Source organism: Sesamum indicum, linkage group LG10, assembly GCF_026168435.1.
Source record: "Sesamum indicum cultivar Baizhima isolate 11 linkage group LG10, ASM2616843v1, whole genome shotgun sequence".
Classification (NCBI taxonomy): domain Eukaryota; kingdom Viridiplantae; phylum Streptophyta; class Magnoliopsida; order Lamiales; family Pedaliaceae; genus Sesamum; species Sesamum indicum.
The window spans coordinates 17,598,356-17,623,238 of NC_142666.1; the positions used below are offsets into that span (position 1 = coordinate 17,598,356).

General features: G+C 36.4%; 3 protein-coding genes across 4 annotated transcripts; 2 read left to right on the top strand and 1 right to left on the bottom strand.

Annotated features, from left to right (window-relative positions):
* The first annotated feature begins 500 nt into the window (after positions 1-500).
* BLI (protein BLISTER) lies at positions 501-10,995 on the top strand. The gene is made up of 13 exons (XM_011093079.3): positions 501-957; positions 1,504-2,200; positions 2,347-2,834; positions 4,505-4,624; positions 5,627-5,692; positions 6,080-6,190; positions 7,234-7,310; positions 7,591-7,658; positions 7,892-8,005; positions 8,491-8,654; positions 8,799-8,867; positions 9,567-9,722; positions 10,403-10,995. Exons 1-13 carry the CDS (start codon positions 901-903, stop codon positions 10,481-10,483), a joined length of 2,268 nt encoding a protein of 755 aa, XP_011091381.1. The 5' UTR covers positions 501-900; the 3' UTR covers positions 10,484-10,995.
* Positions 10,996-12,226: 1,231 nt separating this feature from the next.
* On the top strand, positions 12,227-20,007 carry HCAR (coenzyme F420 hydrogenase family / dehydrogenase, beta subunit family). Of its 2 annotated transcripts, none has more exons than XM_088886021.1 (19): positions 12,227-12,463; positions 12,554-12,653; positions 12,914-12,998; positions 13,407-13,518; positions 14,656-14,740; positions 14,849-14,890; positions 14,981-15,059; positions 16,136-16,187; positions 16,288-16,350; positions 16,833-16,930; positions 17,569-17,604; positions 17,684-17,748; positions 18,531-18,558; positions 18,670-18,749; positions 18,872-18,941; positions 19,020-19,077; positions 19,373-19,437; positions 19,516-19,610; positions 19,685-20,007. In XM_088886021.1, the coding sequence occupies exons 1-19, from the start codon at positions 12,394-12,396 to the stop codon at positions 19,773-19,775; spliced, it is 1,374 nt and encodes a 457-aa protein (XP_088742147.1). In that variant the 5' UTR covers positions 12,227-12,393; the 3' UTR covers positions 19,776-20,007. The 2 variants fall into 2 exon arrangements, with proteins under 2 accessions (XP_088742147.1, XP_011091379.1); XM_011093077.3 differs by having other exon boundaries at positions 12,232-12,463; positions 17,687-17,748.
* Positions 20,008-22,082: 2,075 nt separating this feature from the next.
* Positions 22,083-24,251, bottom strand: LOC105171834 (putative indole-3-pyruvate monooxygenase YUCCA3). The gene is made up of 3 exons (XM_011093076.3): positions 23,390-24,251; positions 22,918-23,289; positions 22,083-22,627 (listed from the first exon to the last, which is right to left on the bottom strand). Exons 1-3 carry the CDS (start codon positions 24,068-24,070, stop codon positions 22,403-22,405), a joined length of 1,278 nt encoding a protein of 425 aa, XP_011091378.2. The 5' UTR covers positions 24,071-24,251; the 3' UTR covers positions 22,083-22,402.
* Positions 24,252-24,883: the final 632 nt, after the last annotated feature.

The window sequence follows — 24,883 nt, forward strand, 5'->3', positions numbered from 1 at the left end:
AACGTCGTTTTATGATAAAATTGTGAAGCTTATATAAAGTTAGGGTTAAAAATATCATTGTAAAACGAATTATCAATCACATTGCATATCGTATCAATTAGTATCGTATGTGTAAAAGAAGCTATGTGCATGTCCCAATCTCTCAATGATCCTGCCATATGCCTCGAATCAACTGTTAATGAATTTTCTGCCGAATGAGGCGTATCCTTGTATGACTTCAAAATGGATAATAATTCGTACAATAATTTCATAATTATTAGTCAATCTTAGTCATGTACCAAACAAATTCCACCTCATATATTACACCGTACGTGTCCCTCCACGAGCGTTTTATCTGCGTCACAACTCACAACTGTACGCACATAACCGCAGGGAAAACAAAAACTTACCACCTTCGTTTCGACCAAACTCGTGTTTATTGCTTATTCAGCGACTCTGCGTCAATTCACATAACGACTTCCCTTTCAAGTGTAAGAATTTTTTTAAAAACGTCACGTAACGGAAATTTATAGGCAAAGGATGAGTGCAAAGAGGAAATGGGGGAGATTTAAACCAAATCAAATTTTCAGAAAAAGAAAATAAAAAAAATTGCAGAGAGAATCTCTCCCTCTCTTCCTCTCCGATCAGATCGGAACTTTCTCTCCCATTTTTCTTCAATACGGATAAAGAAATATTTCCGTCAAGTTTCTAATCGAATTTTTCTGGTTGCAATCCGAAGCATTTGAAAATATTGCATTACCTATTCTTTTGTTTGATTTGTTGTAAGTATACAGATACGGAGTTTGTATTTGTTTCTGGGCGAGATTGAAGCTGTGATCTGGTTATTTACGGAGGATTATTGGGGATTTTGCGGTGGGAATTTAATGTAACGGTGAGAATTTTGGTGTAAGAAATTTTTGGATGGCGTCGGCGCAGGTCTTACGGAAGCAAGAGCATTTGGAAGCTGGAAAGAAGAAGGTAGTTAGTTTTCTTCTGCTTTCAATTTCATTTTCCGATGGGGTTTTGCTTTAAATTCTACTGAATTTTGTTTAGTGTATAGACCGGCATTGATTGCGATTGTTTTGCTTGTTTGGGTGTTTTTGTTCGTGATTTTATTCGGTTTTGCGTGTGTAAGGAAGAGACACTTGGAGACAGCACCTGTTGGATGTAAAATATGATGTTGTATCTCTGTCAGTCTTTATTGACAACTTAGTCCCAATTGTGTAGTTGGCGGATTCTTGGGATGCTTTGTTGCATCATCTAGTGTGAACATACAGTGAATGTTAAAGTTCAGAGAAAAGTGTCAGCTGTTGTGTTATATAATCACCATTAGCTGTGTTGCAACATGGCATGTCTAGTTGTGGTAGTTCTCTTTGTATGTTAATTTTCTGTTGATCATCTTTTATTTTCTTCAGAGTAAAATGAGTAGTTTCCAAATGTTTATTATTTTGTGGTGCTGTCATTAGTAATATTATTTTGTTAATTTTACGAGTGCTACTGTTATATGAAAAATTGAATTTGCAGCTAGAGGAGTTTCGCCGAAAGAAAGCGGCTGAGAGAGCTAAAAAAACCACTTCTACAAGTCAAGTTCATGCCTCTGATAGCGTTATACATCAGAAGCAACCATCAGAAACTGAACATGTACGCCCTACAGATGCTAATGGAGTAGGTACTTCTGATGCACTTGCTGAAGGTCGCTTGGAACCATCAGGTGGTGCACCCAAGGAATCTGATATTTCAATTAAAAGTGATAGTAGTTCTTCTGCGGATAGGAATGTTACACCTTCTCCTCCGTCAAGACACAATGATATCAATTCATCTGTTCTAGAGCACTCACACTTAAATAATGAAGATTACAAGGATGCTGCTTCTGTTGGTTCAGATGGTTTTAGAACTGCTAAAGATATATTCCAGATCAGAAAGGATGATTATGGGTCATCATCTCAGGTTTCATCTGGGGTTGGAAACGATCACTTTTTGACTCATCAAGCACCATCTAATCAGGAAAACCACGCTTCCAATCACTCAAAATACCATGACTTAGATAATTACCCATCAAACAACATTGATGGCCCTGAGAAGGATCTTTCACATGGTAATTTTGGCACATCTGCTATTTCTACTGATGTTTTGACCAAGAGTTCTGTCAGCGCTCTCCTGGTAGACAAATTGGGTAATAGCGGACATGAGGATAAAAGCCTAATGTCATCACCTTACAAAGGTAAAATTATGATGTTTATACCAGAAATTTTCAGTCTTTTGTGTTTTCTTTCATGTTCTCTCGCTCACACCCTTTCAGAAATTTCTAATTCTTTATGTTGTTTGGTGCTTATGTATATATTTTGGTCCCTGCCTTTTGGGTGGTAGACTCTCTGCGTTCTACCTCAATCGTAACCAACTCTGCATTTGGACATAAACAAAAATTCTCTGCGTTTTCTGATATGGGTGAAAAGAAACTAAGTGGTTCTGTTGATCATATTGGGAGTGTGAACCAGTCATCTCCCTGGACCTCTGACAATAGATATTCTGATTACAATAATGACGCCCGAAGCTCATTGAGTCATGCACCATCATCTCCACCTGCAGCCGGGAGGAGAAACCGTCCATCTTTTCTTGATTCCATCCAGATCATGAAAGGCCCTTTGTCATCCCGTCCCCTATTTGGGGCAGAAAAAGCTGATTCGTCAAAGCCTAAGGTTTTTCCAGTGGATGGTTTGGAATCATCAGATTCTCAGAGATATGCTAATTCTTCGGTTGCAGCTGGTGATGGTGTTGGTCTTTTCAATCATGTCAGTGAAAACAAATACGATTTTTTTCCATCTAAGCAGAATGACGACTTTGCTGCTTTGGAACAGGTTTCTTTACTGCATATTTTCCTTTTATGACATTTTTCATTATATCCTTGTTACTATTTTCTTCTGCAGTTCTGCCCCTCACATATTCTGTTGTAGCCTAATTATATATGCACTGTTTACCTATAGTGGGTGTGGGTTAGTAATATATACATCTGTATATATTTTCCTGCTGTGACTGTAAACTGTTTTTGAGGTTAGAAAAGTTACTCTTCTGCCCAGGGGACTTTATTCCAAGCATAATTTATTTTCTGCTAGTGTATGCTCTAAACATAATCTGAATGTGCCCTTACATTTTTCTTGGTTACTGTGAAAGTCGAATAATTTGGTTGTTTGGTACAATAGAATCTTTAGGGCAGTCTATTTTCAGTTTTTACGTGAAACCACATAAATACATCATTTTGATGCGAAGTTTATGGGATTCTTGGTGGCTGCTTTTTCTTGTCCATGAGATTGGTTGTGGTGAACCACTGTTGTATTCAAAAGACAGATTGCTTACTAGGTGGTTTGTTATGACTATATGTAGTGGGATATCAGAAGTCCTACATTTTGACAATTCTCTGAGACGCATGACTCTGCCGTAATATTTTAGAATTCAAAGGATCCTGGCAGATGAATGTTGGTGTAAAAAGAAACCTGAACTGTATTTTACTCAAAAACCGAAGGGAGCTATCCCAGGCCAGGAACTTAACTTTACCAGCTTTCAGGGCAGGAAAGACACTAAGTAAAGCTAGGGCAAAGGTCACCTGAATTGTCCTTGAACCAGTTGAAGGCTTACCACGTTAGGCAGATATTGTACATTGATCTTTTGGTGAATGCTCATGAAGTTCCAACATACTTTGTTGCTTATATAATTCTTTAGAGTATATTAAACTTGCAATTTCTAATTTTCTAAATTATGTCACATCATTACTAGAAATGTTCATGTGCAGAATGCCAAATTAGCACTCCGGCATTTAAGATGAATGGTTTATGTGGAAATTTAATCATCAGTACTGCTGAGTCAGAGCATATCTTGCATTTTGTGGCAACCATTGGCAGTTTCATGTTAGTTATCTGTCCTATATCAGATAGTCTGCATGGTTTCAGACACGCTGTTCGATTCCCCACATGTGATCTTTGCCTGTGCATAAGAGTTTTTTTTTTTTTTTGGAATTGTGTCCATGTATTTTGTCATAGCATGATCTGTCTTGGAATATACTTCACAAAAAATTGAGATTAGAAAGCTCATCATTGGCTACATGGAATATAGCATTCACATTCATGACTTTGGAGAATTCCAGGATAGAGTACCAGTCTTGATGTAATATGCTTGCCACTTTTATGTTGGATGATAACTTCTTTTCAAATTTATTCCATGTATTTCTTTTGCAGAGAGTTTATCCTTTTCAAATAATAAAACAAATACTTGTAATGTCAGTTTTCTCCATCTCTTGTGCAAGCTAATCTTATTGTACCACTGTATATTGTACTAAGTGGCGCACTGTTTCAATACATGGACATGATGGGTTTCTATTTTACATGGACTCAGTGTGAATTTTGGTTGTCAATTGAGCTCTACGGGTTAAAATATTACATGGTTCCAGGAAATCAACTCTAAAGCATTGTCACTGGAAATAATTATACTTTTTTGATGTTAAAAAAATAATCAACTTTTTTTCTTTTCTCTGCAGCATATTGAAGATTTAACGCAAGAGAAATTCTCGATGCAGCGTGCTCTTGAAGCTTCACGGGCTTTAGCCGAGTCTTTGGCTTCTGAAAATTCGGCTTTGACAGAGAGCTTTAATCAACAGGTTTGGTCTTGCCATGCTAGGATCAATTACCTAACTAGGCTTATTTGCATGCATAACTGGTATTGATGTGATTGCATCCGGTTATGCCCATACACTATACCTGCTTCTTTGTTGTTCAAGTAAAGCTATTACTGTTCTTTCTTATGTTATATTGTTTTAATTTTTTCCAGGTACTACTTTCTGTTAGGGCCAAATTCCTTTTTGTTGCTTAACTGTGCACTCTCTGCAGTTGTCAGAGTTGTATTAACCTCATATCAAGTTGAAGTAGTTGAGAATTTTTCACTGGATTGTTATTAAGATTGTATCAGATTATCAGTCTGGATGCATCTTTTTGCCAGAAAAGTATAATAACTGTTAGATGATTTCCCATTTCTATACTTTCTTAGTTCCTCCTGAAAACCAATTTTTTTATTGGTGGTTGTTTTTGCTAGGTGGACATTTAAATTGGGATTAATCGACTTAATTATCAAGAATTAGGATGTTTGCTTCATAATGCGGGTGTACTTAGATCTAAATTCATGCACTTCACTTATTAAAATAAGCATTCATTCATGCATATGGAGGATCTTCTGTGGCAATACCTGTAATGTACTGATAATTTTGTTCTGATGACTACTGATGGAAACTGTCATTTCAGAAGTCTATTATTTAGTATCTGCTGTGCTGTTGACATATGCTATCCATTCCATTGGTTTTAGTGGACCAATTCTTTTATGAATCTGATTAGTTTCTCAAAGAATACTAAGATTCAGTGCCTAATATCGTTGTTTGGGCTAGTATGGCTGCTCTGAATTTGTGGGAAATAAATTTTTTTACAGTTTGGATGACAGATATTACTGTGGTATTGAAGCCTATCGAAAACATTGTTGAAGCAATTGCTTGTGCATTTGTATTCTTTTGTCTTCATTTCCTTTTCTTGTTTATCAATTTTTGATATTATGCACGCACTTTCTTTCACTGATGGCACAATGGTTCGTCTTGATAGCTTTCTCTCCTTTTCAGGGAAGTGTTGTCAACCAGCTGAAATTTGACCTGGAAAAGTTACAGGAAGAAATCAAAGCTCAACTGGTTAGTGTAGATCAATTACTGTCTATTACTAGGATAAAATTGTGTTTAGATTGGGTTTTCTTTATCACTTATGTGGTTCTTTTGCTGTGATAGTGTGATATTTCATTATCTTACCACCTGCATAATGTAACCGGATTTTCTCATGACTTCACGTCTTCATCATTTGCCTTCCACTGTGCTGAATTTGTTTTGACTTTTTGCTCACAGTAACTGAGTAACATAGTCCTCAGTCCATTTGTATCTTTCAGATTTTTCCATCTTAGAGTGTTACTATAGGGGCGCATTTAGATTAGCTTCCTTCTCAAATTTTATCAGCTTCTTCTCTCATTTGACATTCTTGAGATCTATACAACCATATTTCACCCATACATGTTCAAATATCTGTAGGTAGAACTTGAAGCTGTAAAAAGAGAATATGCTAATGCACAGATGGAATGTAACGCAGCTGATGAACGAGCAAAATTATTGGCTTCTGAAGTTATTGAGCTGGAAGAGAAGGTAAACTTTCTCAAGTGTTATGTATATTTGTATTTTTGAAGGTCAGTCAATTGCACAAGAGAAGAATGCACATGCACAATAAGTTCATCTGCATGTGACCCTTCTAATTGTGTTTAATCTTATATTCCACAATGCAGATACACAAGTGTATGCAATTGCAACTGAGTGTATATTAATGGAATATTTTATGCATTTGATGTAGAATAGAAGATGGAACCCCACACTGTAATAGGGGATTGAACTGCATTCTGATGAAAATATGCAGGACAAGACTATTAAGAATCTAATGTCTGTTTATTCACTATGATCTTGTGGAGTGTAAGGAAGAGGCCAGGGTGGGGGTGGATTTTGTTTTTTGCATCTACACTTGTTTGTTGTTATCGACTGTTATAAACCCACTTAAAGTTATAGTGTTTCTGAGGATATCTATTGTTGAATGGTAGAGCTGGAGCTGGATTTTGTATTCTTTTCTTTGTTCTCGGGGAAAATTCTGTTATGTTGCTTTCTGAATATTGACAAAGGACGCATAGAATGTGATTAGTTTCTGATGGTTTTGTGAAACCTAGAGGGCTGTTTGCTATTATATGAGCGTGCACACTATCTTTATAATTTTTCCATGCCCCTTTTTGAGTACCGAACCATTGGAAGCTGTTAATGCATAGTAGCATAATTAGTTATGGAGATGAAGTCTATGCAATCATCTTGATGCGCATTTGGTGTGCGAATCTTTTGAATGGTATTGTTGCTGGTTATCTGTGGTAAATGCTGATGGCTGCAATTTGAAGATGCATTTGAGGCCTACACCATGTAGGGGATAGTAAATGTTGCTTAACCTGTAACTTAGCTGAAATAGCTGTTCTTCTACCTTCTCTTCGGATCTCTCTCTATTTGACTATCAATAACTTTTTTTCCTACTAGTCATATTTTCTTTTCCTTCACTCTTATCCTGTTGATAGTTCATTGTACCTTTTCTTCAAAAACTGTGCCATACCCTTGTTCTCTTTATTTATCTGTTTCATGGTCGTACTTGTGAATGCATGTAGGCATTGCGGTTGAGGTCAAATGAGCTAAAATTGGAAAGGCAGTTGGAGAACACCCAAGCTGAAATTTCTTCCTATAGGTATAGTCAGTTCTCTAGGTTTAATTTCTTCTTTGAATCTCATTTCAGTTTCCCGTAACTTCTCATTTGGGTTTGTTCTTTCTATTGTTGTTCTTTTTCCTTTACTCTTTCCTTTTCTTTCTTGTTTTTTCCTCTTTCCAATTGCATTCTTTTCTTCCGCACCATTTGGTAGATAAGACCTTATGGTATAAGAAGGCTGGAAATGCTGGTGCATGAACACTTTTTCTCGTTTGGTTTCCATATGATAAGACTCTTTGTTGTTGTTAATTGAATTCCACAGGAAGAAAATGGCAAGCCTTGAGAAAGATCGTCAAGATCTGCAGTCAACCATTGATGCCTTACAAGAAGGTAGATTGTCTATTGTGTTTTGTTGAGTTTGCTTTATTTAGCGGAGTGTGTATATGAATTTGAAATGAAGAGAAAGACTTGACGAAAATAGGTATATTCCAAGAATTTTCTGCATTCTATTAGGATTTGAACTTTCTACTGTGCTTTCCCCATTGTCCCTAATCTCCTATTATCTCTGTAATGGTTTCATTTTAGTTTTTGAATTAATGGTTAATTTTCTTCCTCTTGTGCAGAGAAGAAGCTATTACAGTCCAAATTACGGAAAGCTTCTTCAAGTGGGAATTCCATTGACTTAAGCAAGACTTCACGTGCAAAAAATGATGTGTCGACTTCCACTGAGGATCTTGGTACAAAATTTGGACATTTGTCTTCGGGCTTTACTATGATTTCCCTCATTCATTTGGACTCATACCTGAGACGACCAAACACCATAGTGGGCATGAAAACTTGCTTATGTCTTTCTCCTAGGAAGATCTGTGATGATGCAATACCATTTGCATGAGATTAGAGAATACATTTCCATATTACAGATAATTTGTTTGGTCCTACTTAAAACCACAAGCCCACAGCTTTCCTCTAGTTGCTTTTTGAGCAGCTACTGGTTGTAGTCAGCCACTTTTCCGTATAATAATGTTTTATTCTGGCGAGAGGAGGGATGGGGCTGGTTCCGGGTTGGTAAAATTTGAAGCCAACTTGCATTAGAGAATCCTTTTCCTGATTAACATGTTTTTGCCTTGACATTACCCTATTTTTTGTCTTCTATCATGTTACTATGGTTCTGTTTTATGTTACATGGCGAATACCTGATTCATGGATATCAATACAATCACAGAATCTGGAAACTCAGAAAATCTTCGTACTGCTTTGCCTGGGGATGATGCCTCTAGTTCTCAGGTTTCACATGAAAATATACATCTCAGTCTTGAAGGTCTACCAATGGCTTTTCCTTCCGACCAGATAAGAATTATTGAAAATATTAACACATTAATTGCTGAGGTAAATTCTGTTCCTTTGGGTTCTCACTACTTGTTTTTGCTTCATCTAGTCGTATCCCTGTTCTCTTTTCATTAATATGCTGACATAATTACTGCATTTACATATTCAAGAACCTGCAACAATTGTTGTGTTCTTTGATTGCAGTTGGCATTAGAGAAAGACCAGTTGACGCGGGCCTTGTCAGCAGAATCATCCCAAAGCTCCCAGCTTTTGGTAATTTGGGTTTAATATGGTTTTTGCCTTTTTGCGAGTGTCTTTATGCTGTAGCTACCACACTATTATAGAAGTTCTATGTTGTTGAACTAAATCTTTGAGGATATTCTGTAGTGTGCCTCTAAATTAGCTTGGTTGAACCCGCATAAAATTTACAATTTTGCTGATTGCATACATACTGTTAAAATGTAGAATTTGCAGAATGTTGGATTTAAGATTAAGATCCAATTTTTTAACAATTTTTATTTCGCGCTGTTTTCTGCCAGATTGTAATAGGGTGTGAGCAAACAACATGAAGGATTTAGTATATTACCTACCAATCAGGTGTTCTCTTTTTGTCTGTAATAATGTCGCAGGAATATCATAATAGCATTTTGAGGGAAGAAGAATTAGAAAAGAAAGAGAACTTTAATTCTCTCATGATCTCATTTTCCTTTCTCCATTCTGATTCCAGTTGAATTGAGAATTTTTGTTGTATTAATATGTTTTGGTTCAGGAATTGTGGGGGAAATTTTATGCCTCTTGATTGACATGCTAAAATTGCATAATATGATTTATGCAAAACAGTAGCAGTATTGAACTCATTAAGATTCTTAATTAAGATGGTGGTTTGTGTAGACCTTATTTTTTGTAATGTATCTTGAGCTCTAGTTCTTGTATCCATTCCTTTTCCTTTGTCCTTACATATTCTGGTTATAGGAGCTGAACAAGGAATTGACTCGAAAGCTTGAAGCTCAAACACAGAGATTGGAGCTTTTGACAGCTCAAAGCATGGTGAATGATAATACCCAACCAAGACAACTGGATCCTCGGGCTGTGCATGAAGACACGACTTATGCTGATGAAGGAGATGAGGTAATGTATCGGTTCCAGTAGGTTTGATTATTTTTAGACATACTTGAAACATGCAAACTTGGTTATGTGATGAAATATGCTGACTTTGTTGTGTGTGGTGAATGCTTCTCTAAGATTTAGTATGGAACTGGATTTGTGGTAGTCATATTTATAGGTAATCGGTGTTATTTATGTATATGTACCTGCACATTATGTAACTATTATTATTGAAAATAGATTGATACTTTGCTAATGTAATGAAAATACTTATCCTCTGAACCTCTAATTTTTTGGAGTAAAATGGTGTAATTTGGGCTGTTCTTTGCATGGAAAAAGAAAAATGTAAAAGATAATTTGTGGAAGTTTTTGGTTTTTGTATGCTGTGGTCCTCCTCATTTGTCTTCTTCCCCTTCTAATTAATAGATTATGAACATTGTTTGATACAATATATGCTGATGGAAGAATTGGTCCATAGTTATATGTCCTATCGCCCATTTGGATTCCATTTTATGTTCACCTAATTTGTGATGATCCATATCCATGGAACTTGTTTCTCAAGGGTACTCTATGACTGACTGGATCTTATTTATGTTCTTATATTTGAAATGTCTGATATTAATCGCTATTTTTAAGTGATTGAGATTGTTCACGATAAGTAAAGCATTCCCCATTAACCTTTACATTTATTCCCTGCTGACCAGGTAGTCGAAAGGGTGTTAGGCTGGATCATGAAGCTCTTCCCTGGAGGGCCATCAAGGCGTCGACCTAGCAAGCATCTTTGATGTTATAATATCCATTTCTTGAAAAAAGCTTTTGTGCAGATCATGGTTCTTCCTGCCCTTTTTGGTGGATAGATAGAGCTGGAGTTTGTATTCTATGAGTGAGAGTACGTTCATTCTTTCCTAGAAGAGGAAAAAATGCCCATTCTTTCCTAGAAGAGGAAAAAACTTGTTCTTGGGAGAGGGCTTCATTGAAGGTGCCAGAATTCGATTTCTTTGCAAATTCTGCAATCAAGTTAGTCCTGCATTTTCAATATATTTTGAGGTCATTTGATTGTTTCTTGGGACTTTGTCTACATATCAGTAAGCAGAATAACTTCTTGTAATTAAAGGGAGAACTTTGGCAATGAGAGATGACAAATTTAGTGGAGAAACAAGGGCAATTTGTATTTGTTAGATAGTCTGAAGTGGGAGAATCTGTGTATTCATTGTTTTTTTGGGATTTTGTTTCTAGATTTCCTTTTGTATACTCAAGCGTGGCACTTGAATGAATATTGGAAAAGATTATTCATTTATACTGCCAGTATTCAGGATTTTGGTCTTTTTAAGTTGATACTTGTTGTGAAATGCGAAGTGCATTTCATGTATTAGATTGAAAATGATATTCGTTCCAGCCGTTTGGCTAGGATTACACAGATTGTTCTGTCATCTCTAAAGGTAAATTGCACTAAATCAAAATTATACAACAAGCAAGGTGCAAGGTATTAGACTACATTGGCCATACAGTCGTCATTGGCAACTTGCGGTTCAGTGGGTAGTACAGAAATGGAGGGGGGCCTCACCTGCTGAATGCAACCTATAGAGCAGCAATACTTGTGTACCATATTTGACGGCACTCAAAGACAGGCTGCTGTGGTATCACAACTGATTGTGGAACATAGTAGAGAGAGTCATATTTCCACTTCTGTATTATGTAGGATTTGGACTATAGCTTGGACATGATGAGTTATACATGGTATTATATTCCAACTTGTATGATTTAAGCAATTACCCACCTGCCCGTCCGCCCCTTAAGGATATACTCGAGTCTCGATATACTGGAACATGTCATGGTACCACGGTCTCCCATCAGGGCTCCTCTTCCATATGTAAGCAATAAGCTGGGGTATCTCTTGCAAGTGTAAGCTGAAGCTCCTTACCAATAAGGTGACTGAGGGGAAAAATGTGATGTAGCTTGTGAGTTGTATTGCTGTGCCTTGCCTTTCCTCCTCCTTTCAACTTCTGCACATCTGCTGTATCCATAGGAAAACCATGCTGTAAACTACGTAAACTTGCAATTAAGCCTCAAGGGAAGGAAGCAATTTTTTTGATGCAATTAGCTTGATTTTTTGGACATAATTTTACTTGATTCTTTTGGATGCAAATAACACAACTCAAAGGCATATATAAGTGTTAGGGGATAAAATCGTCCAAAAAATTCCAACGAATATTTTCAATAGTCATAAAGACTACATCAACTTTAGTCGTAATGATTTTACTGATGGCGATAAGTTGAATTTCTCCATTTTAATACGTATTAAACATTGAGGGTGTTTGCAACACTATTTTACTAATGACTAAACTAACAATTTAGTAATAGAGTTAAGTTAAATTGTGCTTTTTTAATAGTCTTAAACATTAGAGGTATTTGCAATATTGGGTATACTTTCAAATTAATCATATTTTTATTTTGGGAGTGATAACCTTCTCGTGAAACATGCCCCAAAAGAAAAATGAAAAAGAAAAAGATAAGAACACAGAACATGGGGAAAAAAAATGGTTTAAGGAAGAGATGCTGGAGTTCAAAGCGCAATAACGACGTCGTAGGAGATATGGGTGTTGGTTTATAGCAACTCCCCAGCTTCTGTGGCGCACAATTACTAATCAATTCAAGACTCTCTTTTTTTCTTCTTTCCACCAGTTGCTTAGTTGCCATGGCTATGGCCTCTGGAATTCTTTCTTCTATTCCCTTCTCTCTCTCTATTCTCTCCTCATCTTCTACAGGTAATCTCTCGTTTACTTCCACGTTTTTCTTCCTTATCTTTGTTGGGTTTGAGTTGTTTTAGATAATCAGCTTCATATTGGAATGTGCAGAAGGTACGAGCTCAAAGTCTGTGAAGCTAAGAGATGACTGGAGGCAAAAGTCCAGACCCGTTCCTCCTGGTGGGATCTACCCAGCCAAGGACCACTGCAGGTAAGAATATATACCGCTTCTTCTTGGCAGCTCATTTTCTTGAAGTTGTGTTAGCGTGATTCCAACTTTTCTGAGTGCATTTCCGACTGATACATCACGCGTGGTGGGACCCATTTCTGTACGTGCATGGTGGGCCGGTTTGGTTTTGTGCACTAGTGCAATCATTAATCTATTATATTTGTCTTGGTGCTTGAGAAATTCTTAATTTGTGTGTGGGCAAGTTGTCTGACGATGGTTGCTATTGTTTTTTGTTTGAGCAGCCGCTGCGGGTTGTGTGATACATACTACATTGCCCATGTCAAGAATGCTTGCGCTTTCCTGGGAGATGGCATGTCTAGAGTTGAAGTTAGCTTGTTTCTTTCTTTTGTTTTTATGTTCATTTCGTTGTATATCTTGGGGGCCTTCTATCTATTTTTAGTTTATACTGGAACATGGTATAATTAGAGCTTCTTTTTTCTTTTCTTGGTTAGGTGAATTGCATACAAATCATTCTTTTTTCAATTTATTGGTCATCTCTTCGTTTTTTTTTTTTTTTGTTTTTTTTTTGGTGAAGCGGGGTATGAGGATGCTGGACTGGCGAGGCTAATATTCAAATTGATCTGATTCTGTGAATGTGAATCTTTGTTTAGATGCAATAAAGTTGTTATCTAGTGTGTCAATACAGATGGAGTATATTGTGATCTGAAACAATGCCATTTTTAATGTGGTTATCTTTTCAAAATGTGTTGTAAGCAATCTTCTTTACCATCTTAGGTTCTTGAACCAGTCGTTCACGGTCGAGGCAGGAAAATTGATTCATTGGATGAGACCTATATGGGAGTTTATGAAGAACTACTTTACGCCCGTAAAACCAACCCTGTAGAGGGTAAGGTCCAGAAGCTGATTAGGGCTCCTGTTTTCTTCTTCCACCCCTTATATAGCTAATTTAACATCATTCAGTTATTCTACATGGTCACTTCTATGTACTGTTCTACGGATTATATGCCTCATCTACATTATTTTATGTGAATTTTCAAATTAACTTCACCTTTTTTCTTTTATTTGATGTGCAAGTTACTTGCATACATGAAGTTTCCTTAATGAAATTTAAAAAATGCAAAAGAAAAGTAAGATTTATTCATGGACTCCACGTAAATTGAAGAATAATTAGAAAAATATTTTCTTTCTTTTCCGAAACAATTGATACCAATTGTTCCTAAATGGTTGATCTTTCTTATATTACACTAATTAAGAAACTGGGTTCTAAGATGCATCCTCCACTTCTGTATAATTGTAATGAAGATGAAAGGAATATCATTTTAACATTGAAAAAGTAAATAACTAAAGAAGTGATTGCTTATTTCTTTGGCTATGGTCATGACCAGTAGAATTGGATACTTACATGTTTCTATGTTGCTGATGCTAGCCTCAATCTCCAGCTTCTATAGTTGCCAAGGTGGTAGTTGCAGGTAATCCTTATGGTAAAAGTATTGCTGAGGATTAAGGCTGTTTGGACCTTGATTTTAGTGTAGAGAAGGAAAAACATTATAAAAAAGAACAAAGTTGTTTTATTTCAAGTGACAGACACATTCTCTTCAGGGTTTTCCCATGAATTCCAAGAACCAAATATAGACTAAATCAAGGCTGTTTGGACCTTGATTTTAGTGTAGAGAAGGAAAAACATTATAAAAAAGAACAAAGTTGTTTTATTTCAAGTGACAGACACATTCTCTTCAGGGTTTTCCCATGAATTCCAAGAACCAAATATAGACTAAATTTTCAGTTTCTGTGGATGTTATGGTTATGATATGTGTTCTGTCTTCTAATCACCTCTGTTCTTTATGTAATTATGTACTTTCAACTCTCTTTCATCTTGAGGTTCTCCTACTTTAGCACCTAAGAATATTTTGTCAAATCTATACATGAATTACATTACATCGTTTTTCGGGACTAGATGTTGTGAGGTGTCTATTCCTGTGTATCTCTTATAAGGTCCATGTCCTGCATAACTTTACTTCGATAGGGGCTCAGTGGACGGGTATAGTGACGACAATTGCTATGGAAATGCTTAGAAGTGGCATGGTTGAAGCTGTTGTCTGCGTGCAGAGGTATTTGTCTGTGCATTATTCCTCTTTGTTCCCTTGTGAAGATATTTATCACGATTCAGTAATATATGAATGTTTCTTGTGATTTGTCTTTGCATACATTTTACCCAGTGATCCAGATGATAGATTTACTCCCAGACCTATCCTGGCAAGGTTTGTTCTATTCAGTGGCCAGATTAGTTTGATAGATTTATAATATCTGACATGTGCCTTGGTATAACCAGACAATTCTGTTTAAATTAGGACCCCAGAGGAAGTTCTTGCTGCTAAAGGAGTAAAGCCGACACTGTCTCCTAACCTTAATACTCTAGCGTTAATTGAGGTTCTGTTCTAACTGTTCTTTCTTTTTCCCTCATTTATTAATCATTTTCATATGTTAATTTATGAGTGAATTAGCTGAGGTGAGCATTTCATATTTGCTTGATTTTAATATACGGTCAAATATCCTATGTTCTTTTCCACTGTAGAAATATATTGGATAAAAGAAAACCGTTGAGAACATGTCTTCCATATTGTTCCAAAGATATATGAACAATCTCTTTATAGAGTTTGATTTTTGAACTATTTGACTTTCTAAGTAGTATGTCACTGGTTAATTGTGCTTATTAAATTATGTGAGAAGCTGGTCAAATTTCATCTTTATAATCTTGGTTGCTGGCTTAGTTGATTTAGCACATACCCTGATTTGGGCTGGCATTAATGTCCATGACCTTAACTTTAAAGGTTAGTGTTGGTCGAAGAAATAGGCAAAGCTGGGGAAAGGATTATATGACCACACATTGTTTACTTTACTAAATGGAAGATGTAAAATATTCTTACATCAGTATTGGCAGAGCACTCAGATTCTTAAACTTAACTATGAGTGTTAAAGGTTAAGGTTGATGGGTACGAACATGAAAGTTTTGTGAGATCTGCTTATGAGTGCCTGATCTCACTGGCTTGGTGTGGCTTGGTCCTGCATTCTGATGTCATTGACAGGCAACTAAAAGTGAATATCAGTAAGATATGTTAGATAAAGCTGTTATTCTTTGTCATAATGTTATAAACGAAGCTTTATTTAATGATATGGAGAGTATAAATGCTATTATATTGGAAAATCCACAAATTTATTTTACTGAAACTCTGTCATAATTTGAAGGTCAATTTAACTGAGTTCAGTCAAAAAATCAAATTATAAATATCCTTGAAAAGAGTATGACTGTGAGGTTGCTTATTGGACATTCATTGTTGGTGCAATCTGTTTAGCTCTTAAATTGAATTTTATTGTGCAGTATCATCATGAGCACGGGTTTAGTGTTTAGTGATGTTCTCTTCATTGCAACCTTCTTAAAGTTAAAAATTATATGTACAATGGAAATTATATGCGCAACGCAATAAACAGACAGTTTCCATTCTCAGGCTGCTGGAGTGAAGCGTCTTCTTTTCTGTGGTGTTGGCTGCCAAGTGCAAGGTATCTTCATCTTATAACCTTGCATATACTTCTTTCATTTAATCACTATATCATGACTTACTACTATTTTAATGCAGAAATAATTTCTTGAAAAGTGCAGCACTAAGATCAGTCGAGCACCATCTGAATCTGGAAAAGCTTTATGTTCTTGGAACTAATTGTGGTAACTATATGTTTTTCATCGCGTTTGAGCTTGTTATGAATAGCCGTAGAATTTTTAGTACCTTTGTCAAATATGTTATTCTAATTGAAGACATAGACTTGGAACTATATTAAGTTCATATAGGTATATGTTTGCCAAAAAACAATATGTAACATGATACTAACTAAAAGTTCACTTCAGCTTGATCTAGAAAGTTCCAATATTTCTTCCTAAAACCTATATTTTATTATGCTATTATGTGATCCATCTAAGCTTGAACGTAAAACAAGTGTTGCTTTAAGATCATATTGCTGCTTGACTTAATGCATGTAGTTCCAAGTTACACGTATGGAAATAATATAGTTTCAAGTGTTCTTATTGTTCTTGTTTTGTGGCTGACTGGCGGACTAATTGATCACATATAATTCTGTTCTTTTTTGTGATTGCTGAAGTTGCCTATACTAATATACTGTAATTTGTAAAATCTAATGACTTCTCAACAGTGGATAATGGAACAAGGGAAGGCTTAGATAAGTTTCTAAAGGCTGCTAGTACCGATCCGGAAACCGTTCTTCATTATGAATTTATGCAAGATTACAAGGTTTGGCTCCTTCAGTTTGTCTCTTATGTGCTTAGGAATAAGATTAGTAAGGATCCAGTTGGAGTACTTTGGTTCCAATTGGTTTATACACCAATGCCTAATTATACCTACGGAAAATTGCACTTTTCATCACAATAAAGGGTGTTGTGTTTTGGTCCCACCATTCACGGGCTTAGCGCATTTGGTCCATAGGCTAAAATTTGTAGTATTTGGGACAAAAAATGCTACAATTTGTTATTCTATGGGACCAAACGTGCTACAATTTTTATATTATGGGACAAAAATACAATTTGTTATCTTATGGGACCAAACGGGCTATAATTTTTATGGGACCAAGATGCCACAACTCTTTACACCAAAAGTACAATGCCCTCTATGCTGGACCAAATGTACAATTTTCTCTAATACCTAGTTAGGTGGAAATTACAGACATTTTTTCCTATTCAATAGACCACAAGCTTGATTATAGCTCATTTTCATTAGAAAATATGATGTGTTAGTTTGCATGCAAATTACTCAACTATTTGTATGTGGATTTGTATTTGTGATTGAGCTAGCTGCTGGCCTTTGTGGTTCAGATTTACAGACTCCTAAAACTACTTTCTGATATTTGATTTCTTTGTTTTGTTCTCCAATAGGTTCACTTGAAGCATTTAGATGGTCATATTGAGGAGGTAACTTAGTTTCATCATGCCTCATGGTTACGGATCTTGATAGTTTGCTGCTTAATCCAATGTTGTATTCTTACTAAAGCAGGTTCCCTATTTCTGTCTCCCAGCAAATGAGTTAACTGATGTGATTGCTCCTTCTTGCTACAGGTAACTCCAATTTTCTTTGTATCTTCTATCCCTGTCTATTTTTATCTCTTTGATGGCAAAGTAAATTTCTAGTGAATGTGGTCGAGTAAGATCCATTTTGGAATTTCTCACGAAGAGGTGAACTAGTGTCTCGAGAAACTTGACATATTTTTCTTTCTCTGTAGAGCACTAAATAATGATCAATGAGTGTTGGAAGCAGAACTAGACGGTCCTTCAGGAAATATAGCAACCATTGAAAACTCAATGGGGCCCGAATGAGGGGATTTACTAGAATATTATGTGAAATTAGATGCAATTCTTATCTTGTCAAAATACTATTCAGGATCGAGTAATGCCTCTTTCACAAAGCATCAAGCTTTGGTTACGACCAGCTAATGTCACTTAGCTGGTGGTACAATCTGTTTTTCCTTCCAGCAAAATTCGCCATTGCATGAATTCAGAATGCGTAAATATTAGCCTTAAAACGTAGGGGTGTTTAGAATATTGAGTATCTTCAGAACGTCATGTACATAGTTGACATACTTAAGCCTAGATTAAAACTTCAGCCTGTAGATGTTATGGAATGATACCAATGATTCTTCACTGAAATATCTTATGTACTGTGTTTCCTTCATGCCTGCTCGATGCTGTTACCTAATGTCATTACTATTGGTACCTATAGATTTTTCATTTTACCCGTAATACATGAACTCAATTGTACACATTACGCAATCCCTGACAGTTTCTCTTTTTTCGTTATTTCACTATTCTGGTGAAATATGAAATGTCATTTGGTTCTGCAGCTGTTTCGACTACACAAACGCTTTAGCTGTGAGTACTACGCTGCTTGATTAAAAGTTCCGTTATACTATTGTAGGTCCATATCAATAGTGACAGAGTCTTATTTCCTTTACTAGCTGATTGCTCTCTAAACAATTCCAGGATATGGTAGTAGGGTACATGGGCGTCCCAAAATATGCTGGACTTAGCATGACACAGCATCCGCAATATGTCACTGTTAGGTGATTTATTGTAACTTTTCGATTTTGGCACGCTTTGTTCTTTTCTCTTAGTATGAGCCATTTGTTCCAACTCTACTTTTCAGTGCTGGTTGTTTATATAATTTTGTCGGTGGAAATGGCAGAAATGAACGCGGAAAGGAGATGCTAAACCTGGTGAAAGATCTTCTGGAAATTACCCCCACGATTAGTTCGGTAATAGGCATTTTTCAACATGTAATATATATTCTGGTACCTGTATAGAAACTCCGAATGAGTAGGTTTTTGGTCCAGGGTGACAGGCGTCCATTTGTCATGGAAACTGTAAAGGCAGATGATAAAGCTAAATTAGGTATGTAACTGCATGCTCATCACATCTAGTTGTAAACCACAATGTTATTAACCAATCATGTGCTTATCTGCCTAAAAATTTTGTAGTTTCACATCTTGGAGCAAATTCTGTAAATCTGTATGCATTATTATACACAATGATGCTTTCTTCATTTTAATTGTTATGGTTCACATACTCCTGTAAATGAAAATTAGCTTCATCCCTCTTATATGTGGGATTGTAATTTGAAGATAGCCTTTTAATTCAGAGCAACTTCATAGTATTTCCATGTAAGTGGAGCTCATTTTTTGCTTAGGCAAAGGTCCGTCTCAGACAGCCCCAAAATTCATTGGTGACTTAATAGCGTTCATTTTGAATCTAGTAAGGATCCTTTGCTCTTGGAATAGTTTGAACCTGCTTTAAAATTTTGTTAATCCTTACACTGATTTTCTGTTAAAGATTGGTCCAAAGGGTCTTGAATTCGCTCGTTATTCCTTGGATTACCACACTATCAGAAACTACCTTCATGTAAATCGTGCTTGGGGAAAACAAAGGTAAGTTAAAGAAAATATGGCAAATAGCATAAAGCTCAAGATTACTTTGTGATTTTCCAAACATTTGTTTGCAGAGCTGATAGGCACATACCATCATATGCAAAGAAACTGGTATCGATGTACAACCAAAATGGAGAGATTGATCAGATGCTTTCTGCTAAATGATGAATTTTCGGAGCCAGATCGTGGAATTAGTGTGCCTTTCCATGTATGTCCAACATGTACCTCGATACATTTTTGTTATGTCCTGAGGTTGCTGTTATACTTGCACTTGAAAAGCTACTTATTTCTTTTATAGTATTATAATGTGAAGTTATTTAGTATTAAGAACCCCAAAGTTTGTTTTACTGTAGTGGAAAGTGAAACTTAATCTTTGAAACCGCAATGATTTCTTGAATTTTCTGTTATTTTGTTATGCTTGCTCAGTATAACTATTATGCTTTGTAACTGTTTGAGCTTGTTGTAAGTCGAACCACATTTCTCCATTTTAATAAGAAAATGGGCAGTTGCAATTCCTGATAAATTAAATAATAGAAAAGTGAAGACCGAATCCAAGTGAAGACCAGCAGAGATTTAGTGAAGACAACTTAAATAGCACATTGTTTCCGCGGGCCCTGAGGAACTAGGATATGAGGACAGTGCGAAACACTTTAGTTAAAAGGCAAGGTGCATCAGAGCATGAAGGAATGGGCCTTCTTCATGAGGAACTAGATGATACACAACTAGTGACCGTCCCATGTGTTTTCTTCTATTGGTAATTGCGTAGTTGACAAAACAGGAGAGAATCATGACCAAAGAAAACTGTGATACCGATGGAAAACAAAACTCGTAGAATTTTAGCTCCCGTGTCGTTTTTGGTATGTCGGATAGAACTGCAAAATTCAAGAATCTATGTGGGCATCAAGTTGTTGAAGTTCAGCTGTGTTTTTTATGTTGACTAAAGTTTGAAATCAACTCGTTTATTTCGGTAAGTTTATTTTTTTGTGGTGGTGAAGCAATACTAGATGGGGTATTGGATAGAGGTTTACATGCTGCTTGAATCAACAGCATGGGAACTCATGTGGGTTGTCCATGTATTCCTGCTTTTCATTTCCTGTGTCCTTTCCTATTAACTTCTCCTTGTTTCGCTTGATGCATGTTCAGGTTATTTTATGCATATTACAACAAGACCCTCAGTTTCAGAGAATTTACACTATGCTCCCTACAGTTATGTTTTACATTAGAAATTCCTCTTGAAGATGGGATAACAAGAGGTAAAAATCCGTGACGTAGAACATGACTGCAGGGAATGTCAGTCTACTTTCCGAAAATCAAGAGGTTCGTTTGTAATATGTCTGATCCTTAAAGGATGTCCATGTAATTACATCTCTTTATACCATTTTCAAGTGAAAGAAGTGCAGCATCCATATCCAAGACGGAAAAAGTAGATAGAGATGAAATGATTCTTCACTTGGACCAGATTTTAGGTGATTGTAGAAACTGATATCCCAACAGGAAGGGGGGCCTGAAAGATCATAAGTTTAGATTTTTAATTAATGGGATAAAGATATGTGAACAGATTCTCTCATATAGTTTGCTGTTAGGAAGTTAGACAAAGAAGAATAAATGTCTCTCCATCCATTTTGGGCAGGTAGCTGTGAGATTTAGAAATGGAGAATGAATGTTAGTATGTTTTTTGACTTGGGAAGTAGAGATTTTTGTGGATGTAAGGACTTTGAGAGGTTTTCTTGGAGTAAAAGTGTCCCATTCATTAATACTTGTCCTTTGGTACTTAAGATGCTCTACGCCTGTTTGTGAAAATGACTTGCTCTATTATGTCATATTGTGCTTTGTATTATTGGTCAGAAACTAGTAATCAAAAGACTATTATCAACCCTATATGTCTTCCAAACTCTTGGATGAATGAGTTTTGGTAATTTTGGACATATGGCAAAAACCTTTTTTTTTTTGTTAAAGATAACGGTGACGACGCCCATGTAACCGTGTTTTACCTTACAAACTTCCTTCTGGCTGTTCGGTCTTAGGGGGAATTCATTATATAAACTACGATCCTAGGGGGTCTAGTGTAATTTTTTAAAATTGAAGGTTTTTTTGTATTGTTCTCTATCGTAATTTATATGACTTACCGGACTGAAAATGACTGGATCCGGAGGCAAAACATTGTGAAAGATGCAGAAGTTTTGACTCGAAAAAAAGAAATATTTCTGGTTACTGTGGGCTCTATCCATGTGCTAGGCAACATGCAGTCTGTAGAGGAGGTTTTACATGTACTAGTTCCTAAAAAAAGGAAGGGGCAGTGAAGAGTCTTGATCACATTGAATAGAATTATGGATAGAGGGTCCACCATATTTAATGGGTCCCCAGATGGACCAATTCTTTTCTGGAGATAGATCCCATCAATTTCTTTGTAATTAAACACAGAGAGTGCTGGACCAGAAAACGCAGAGAATGAGAGGGAGAGGGACAGAAACATTTCATCGAACACCTTTGGAACTATCATCAACTTTTGTACAAATCCCTTTAAAAGAAACGAGAGAAAAGCCTCATCTTCCTTTTGTACAAAAATGCCCAAAAACAAAAGGTTTCTGGGACTTGTTTTTTTTTTTTTTTTCTTGAAGAGGGCTGCCTTCAGTTTTATGTTACACCCTGTCTTTTTTCTCTATCCAAACTCATTTGATCTGTCAATGTGCAAGTGAAAACTACAAGAAAAGCAGAAAAGGGGGGAAAAAAGAGTTAAGTAAGAAGAGAAAAACTTTGCTAAAACATTGTGATCAAAGTTCGAATTTGGTGAACTATGGCTTGCATTTTCTGTGACAGGAGACTGCAACGCAGTGGTTTTTCTGCTTCGTTTCTTGATTCCAGATCTTGCAGATATCTTGTGCAACTCTGACGGCGTCCAGAGATGCACCGGATAGCCCTCTTCTTGTGAAACCAACGGCGTAAAGTCCGGCTTTGCCTTTCCATCCATTTGGAAATGGAGATCTTGGAAAACCATCGCTTGAAAAGAATTCACTTTCCTGTACAACACAGTAATTAATACAAGGTCAGAAAGTTATTACCAAATTTATCTGTCTCTGCAGACATTAACTAACAAAATCCTAAAAAACCAGATTTCAAGAACTTGACTAGGTGACTAGATTCAGAACAGAGAATCTATAGTGAACCCAACTTCCATAACTGTCACATGAATCCAGATACAGATAAAACTAATCTATACATACACAGATACATACATATTTAAATTACTCATAGTCTCTTCTCCCCTCCCCTCCCCACCTACACATTCCAACAATATCAGCATTCTCACCTTTAACCATGATGGAACATTGCTAGAATATCCAGTTGCCAAGATAACAGAGTCAATTTCATGAACTTCTCCATTAACAAGCTCAACTCCTCCCTGCAGGAACTTCTTGATTCCTGGAACTATTTTGATATCACCGGATCGAATTTTAGACAGTGTCCCTATATCCAAGACGGGGGTTTTCCCCTCTGTGTTCTTGAGCTGTAAAGGCCCCATAGATGGCCTTTTGAGGCCATACTTCTCTAAGTTACCAAGAATCAATCTTGCTGCTCCCAGCAGTATCTTGTCCACAACCCACAGTGGCATCCATTTCATCATCGAAACTGCTAGCTCGAACGTTGATTTTCCCAATATTTCCCTCGGCAATACATGAACCTGCGCAGTTGGTAAACATACAACGTAAGTAATTGGTTAAAGATGTATAAGTATATGCTAATATTTGAAGATAGAAGTGGGAAAAAGAGAAATTACTCACAGAGCTCCGAACCACCATTGATGGAGCTGCATGATGGTGGCAAAGATCAAGAGAAACTTCCATTCCTGAATTCCCACAACCAACGACTAGAACACGTTTCCCCCTGAAATCCTCGCCTGATTTATAATCACAAGCATGCATCACATTCCCGTTGAACTCGTGCAGCCCTTCAAATTCTGGCACCACTTTCTCTGCATTTTCCCCACTAGCCACCACAAGCCACCTACAAATGTACTCTGTGGTTGAATTATTACTACTAACCGTCTTAACACGCCACAAACCACACGTTTCATCGTACTTAGCAGACTGGACTAGTTCATTGAACCTAGGATCAATCTCAAAGTGCTTCGCATAGGATTCAAGGTAGTTGATGAACTGGTGCTTAGATGGATATTCTGGGAAGTTTTCTGGAAAAGGGATGTAAGGAAGTTCACAGAACTGTTTGGGGAGGTGAAGGTTTAGTCGATCATACGTTCGATTTTGCCACAGTGAGGCAATGCAGTTGGCTCTCTCAAGGATCACAAATGGCACACCTTGTTGCTTAAGGCCAGCAGCAACTGCCAAACCAGACGGACCAGCCCCAACAATCACCGGGCCGTTCACCAGTATGCAACGGCCCGTAAAGAAGCCGTCTTGCTCAGGAACCATACTTGGAGGCACACAGAGGTCACAATGATTCATCAAGTTACACAGGTCAAAGAAACAATGTGATGACAAAGGAGAAAACAGAGGAATTAATATATATAACTATATATATATGTATATATATATATATATATATATATATATGAATGTGGATTGTTGCAGAAGAATTTAAGTTCTTGAATGGGACAGAAGAGAGAAAGAGAAGAGTTTGAAGAGAATGTGTGGAGGGGGATTAGAGGAGTGGAGAGGTTTAAATAGGGGAAGCTGGTGATCAAGGGCAGCTTGTAATTAGGAGTTGAAAAGGATGCTTTTTCTGTCTTTTTCAGATCATTAAATCCTCTTTTTAGTTTTATCAGAAATAGAATTATGAAACATTTCATCAGTTAAAACTAACATGTCCAAACTATTCCCTGGAGTTTGACTTTGAATGACCTGAAATAGTCTCTTTTAAGGTACTGCATTTTTACCTAAGTTGCCAAAAAAATAAAAATAATAAATAATAATTCCCCAAGTTATCAAAAATTGGCAAAAGAGCCACTTTTATTTTCATTTTCAGTTGAAAAACGTGTGTTCTTTTTTTTTTTTTTTGTATAAATTTTCACCAAAAAATAATTTAACGAAACAAATATGTTTGAATTAATTGATGAGGCTGTGTTTTTCATTTAGCTAGTGATGTCAAATCAATGTATTTTTTATTTAAATGGAGTTTATAATATCAGTTTTTATTAATTTAGAATTGTTAGTGATGTTATATCAATAGACTATTAAAAGTATATATTATAATCATTGAAAGATATGATTATATATATATACTAAGGTAATGATTGAGATAAAAAGATACCCAAGGTA

Bases quoted from the DNA above. Each gene is read 5' to 3' on its own strand.
- BLI (XM_011093079.3), top strand. From the start codon at position 901: ATGGCGTCGGCGCAGGTCTTACGGAAGCAAGAGCATTTGGAAGCTGGA. The intron at 6,191-7,233 runs GTAAACTTTCTC...GAATGCATGTAG, and splicing joins TTATTGAGCTGGAAGAGAAG to GCATTGCGGTTGAGGTCAAA. The intron at 9,723-10,402 runs GTAATGTATCGG...CCTGCTGACCAG, and splicing joins ATGCTGATGAAGGAGATGAG to GTAGTCGAAAGGGTGTTAGG.
- HCAR (XM_088886021.1), top strand. From the start codon at position 12,394: ATGGCTATGGCCTCTGGAATTCTTTCTTCTATTCCCTTCTCTCTCTCT. The intron at 18,750-18,871 runs GTGATTTATTGT...TGGAAATGGCAG, and splicing joins CCGCAATATGTCACTGTTAG to AAATGAACGCGGAAAGGAGA. The intron at 19,078-19,372 runs GTATGTAACTGC...TTTTTTGCTTAG, and splicing joins AGATGATAAAGCTAAATTAG to GCAAAGGTCCGTCTCAGACA.
- LOC105171834 (XM_011093076.3), bottom strand. From the start codon at position 24,070: ATGAATCATTGTGACCTCTGTGTGCCTCCAAGTATGGTTCCTGAGCAA. The intron at 23,290-23,389 runs GTGAGTAATTTC...CCAACTGCGCAG, and splicing joins CAATGGTGGTTCGGAGCTCT to GTTCATGTATTGCCGAGGGA. The intron at 22,628-22,917 runs GTGAGAATGCTG...TGTGTTGTACAG, and splicing joins ATGTTCCATCATGGTTAAAG to GAAAGTGAATTCTTTTCAAG.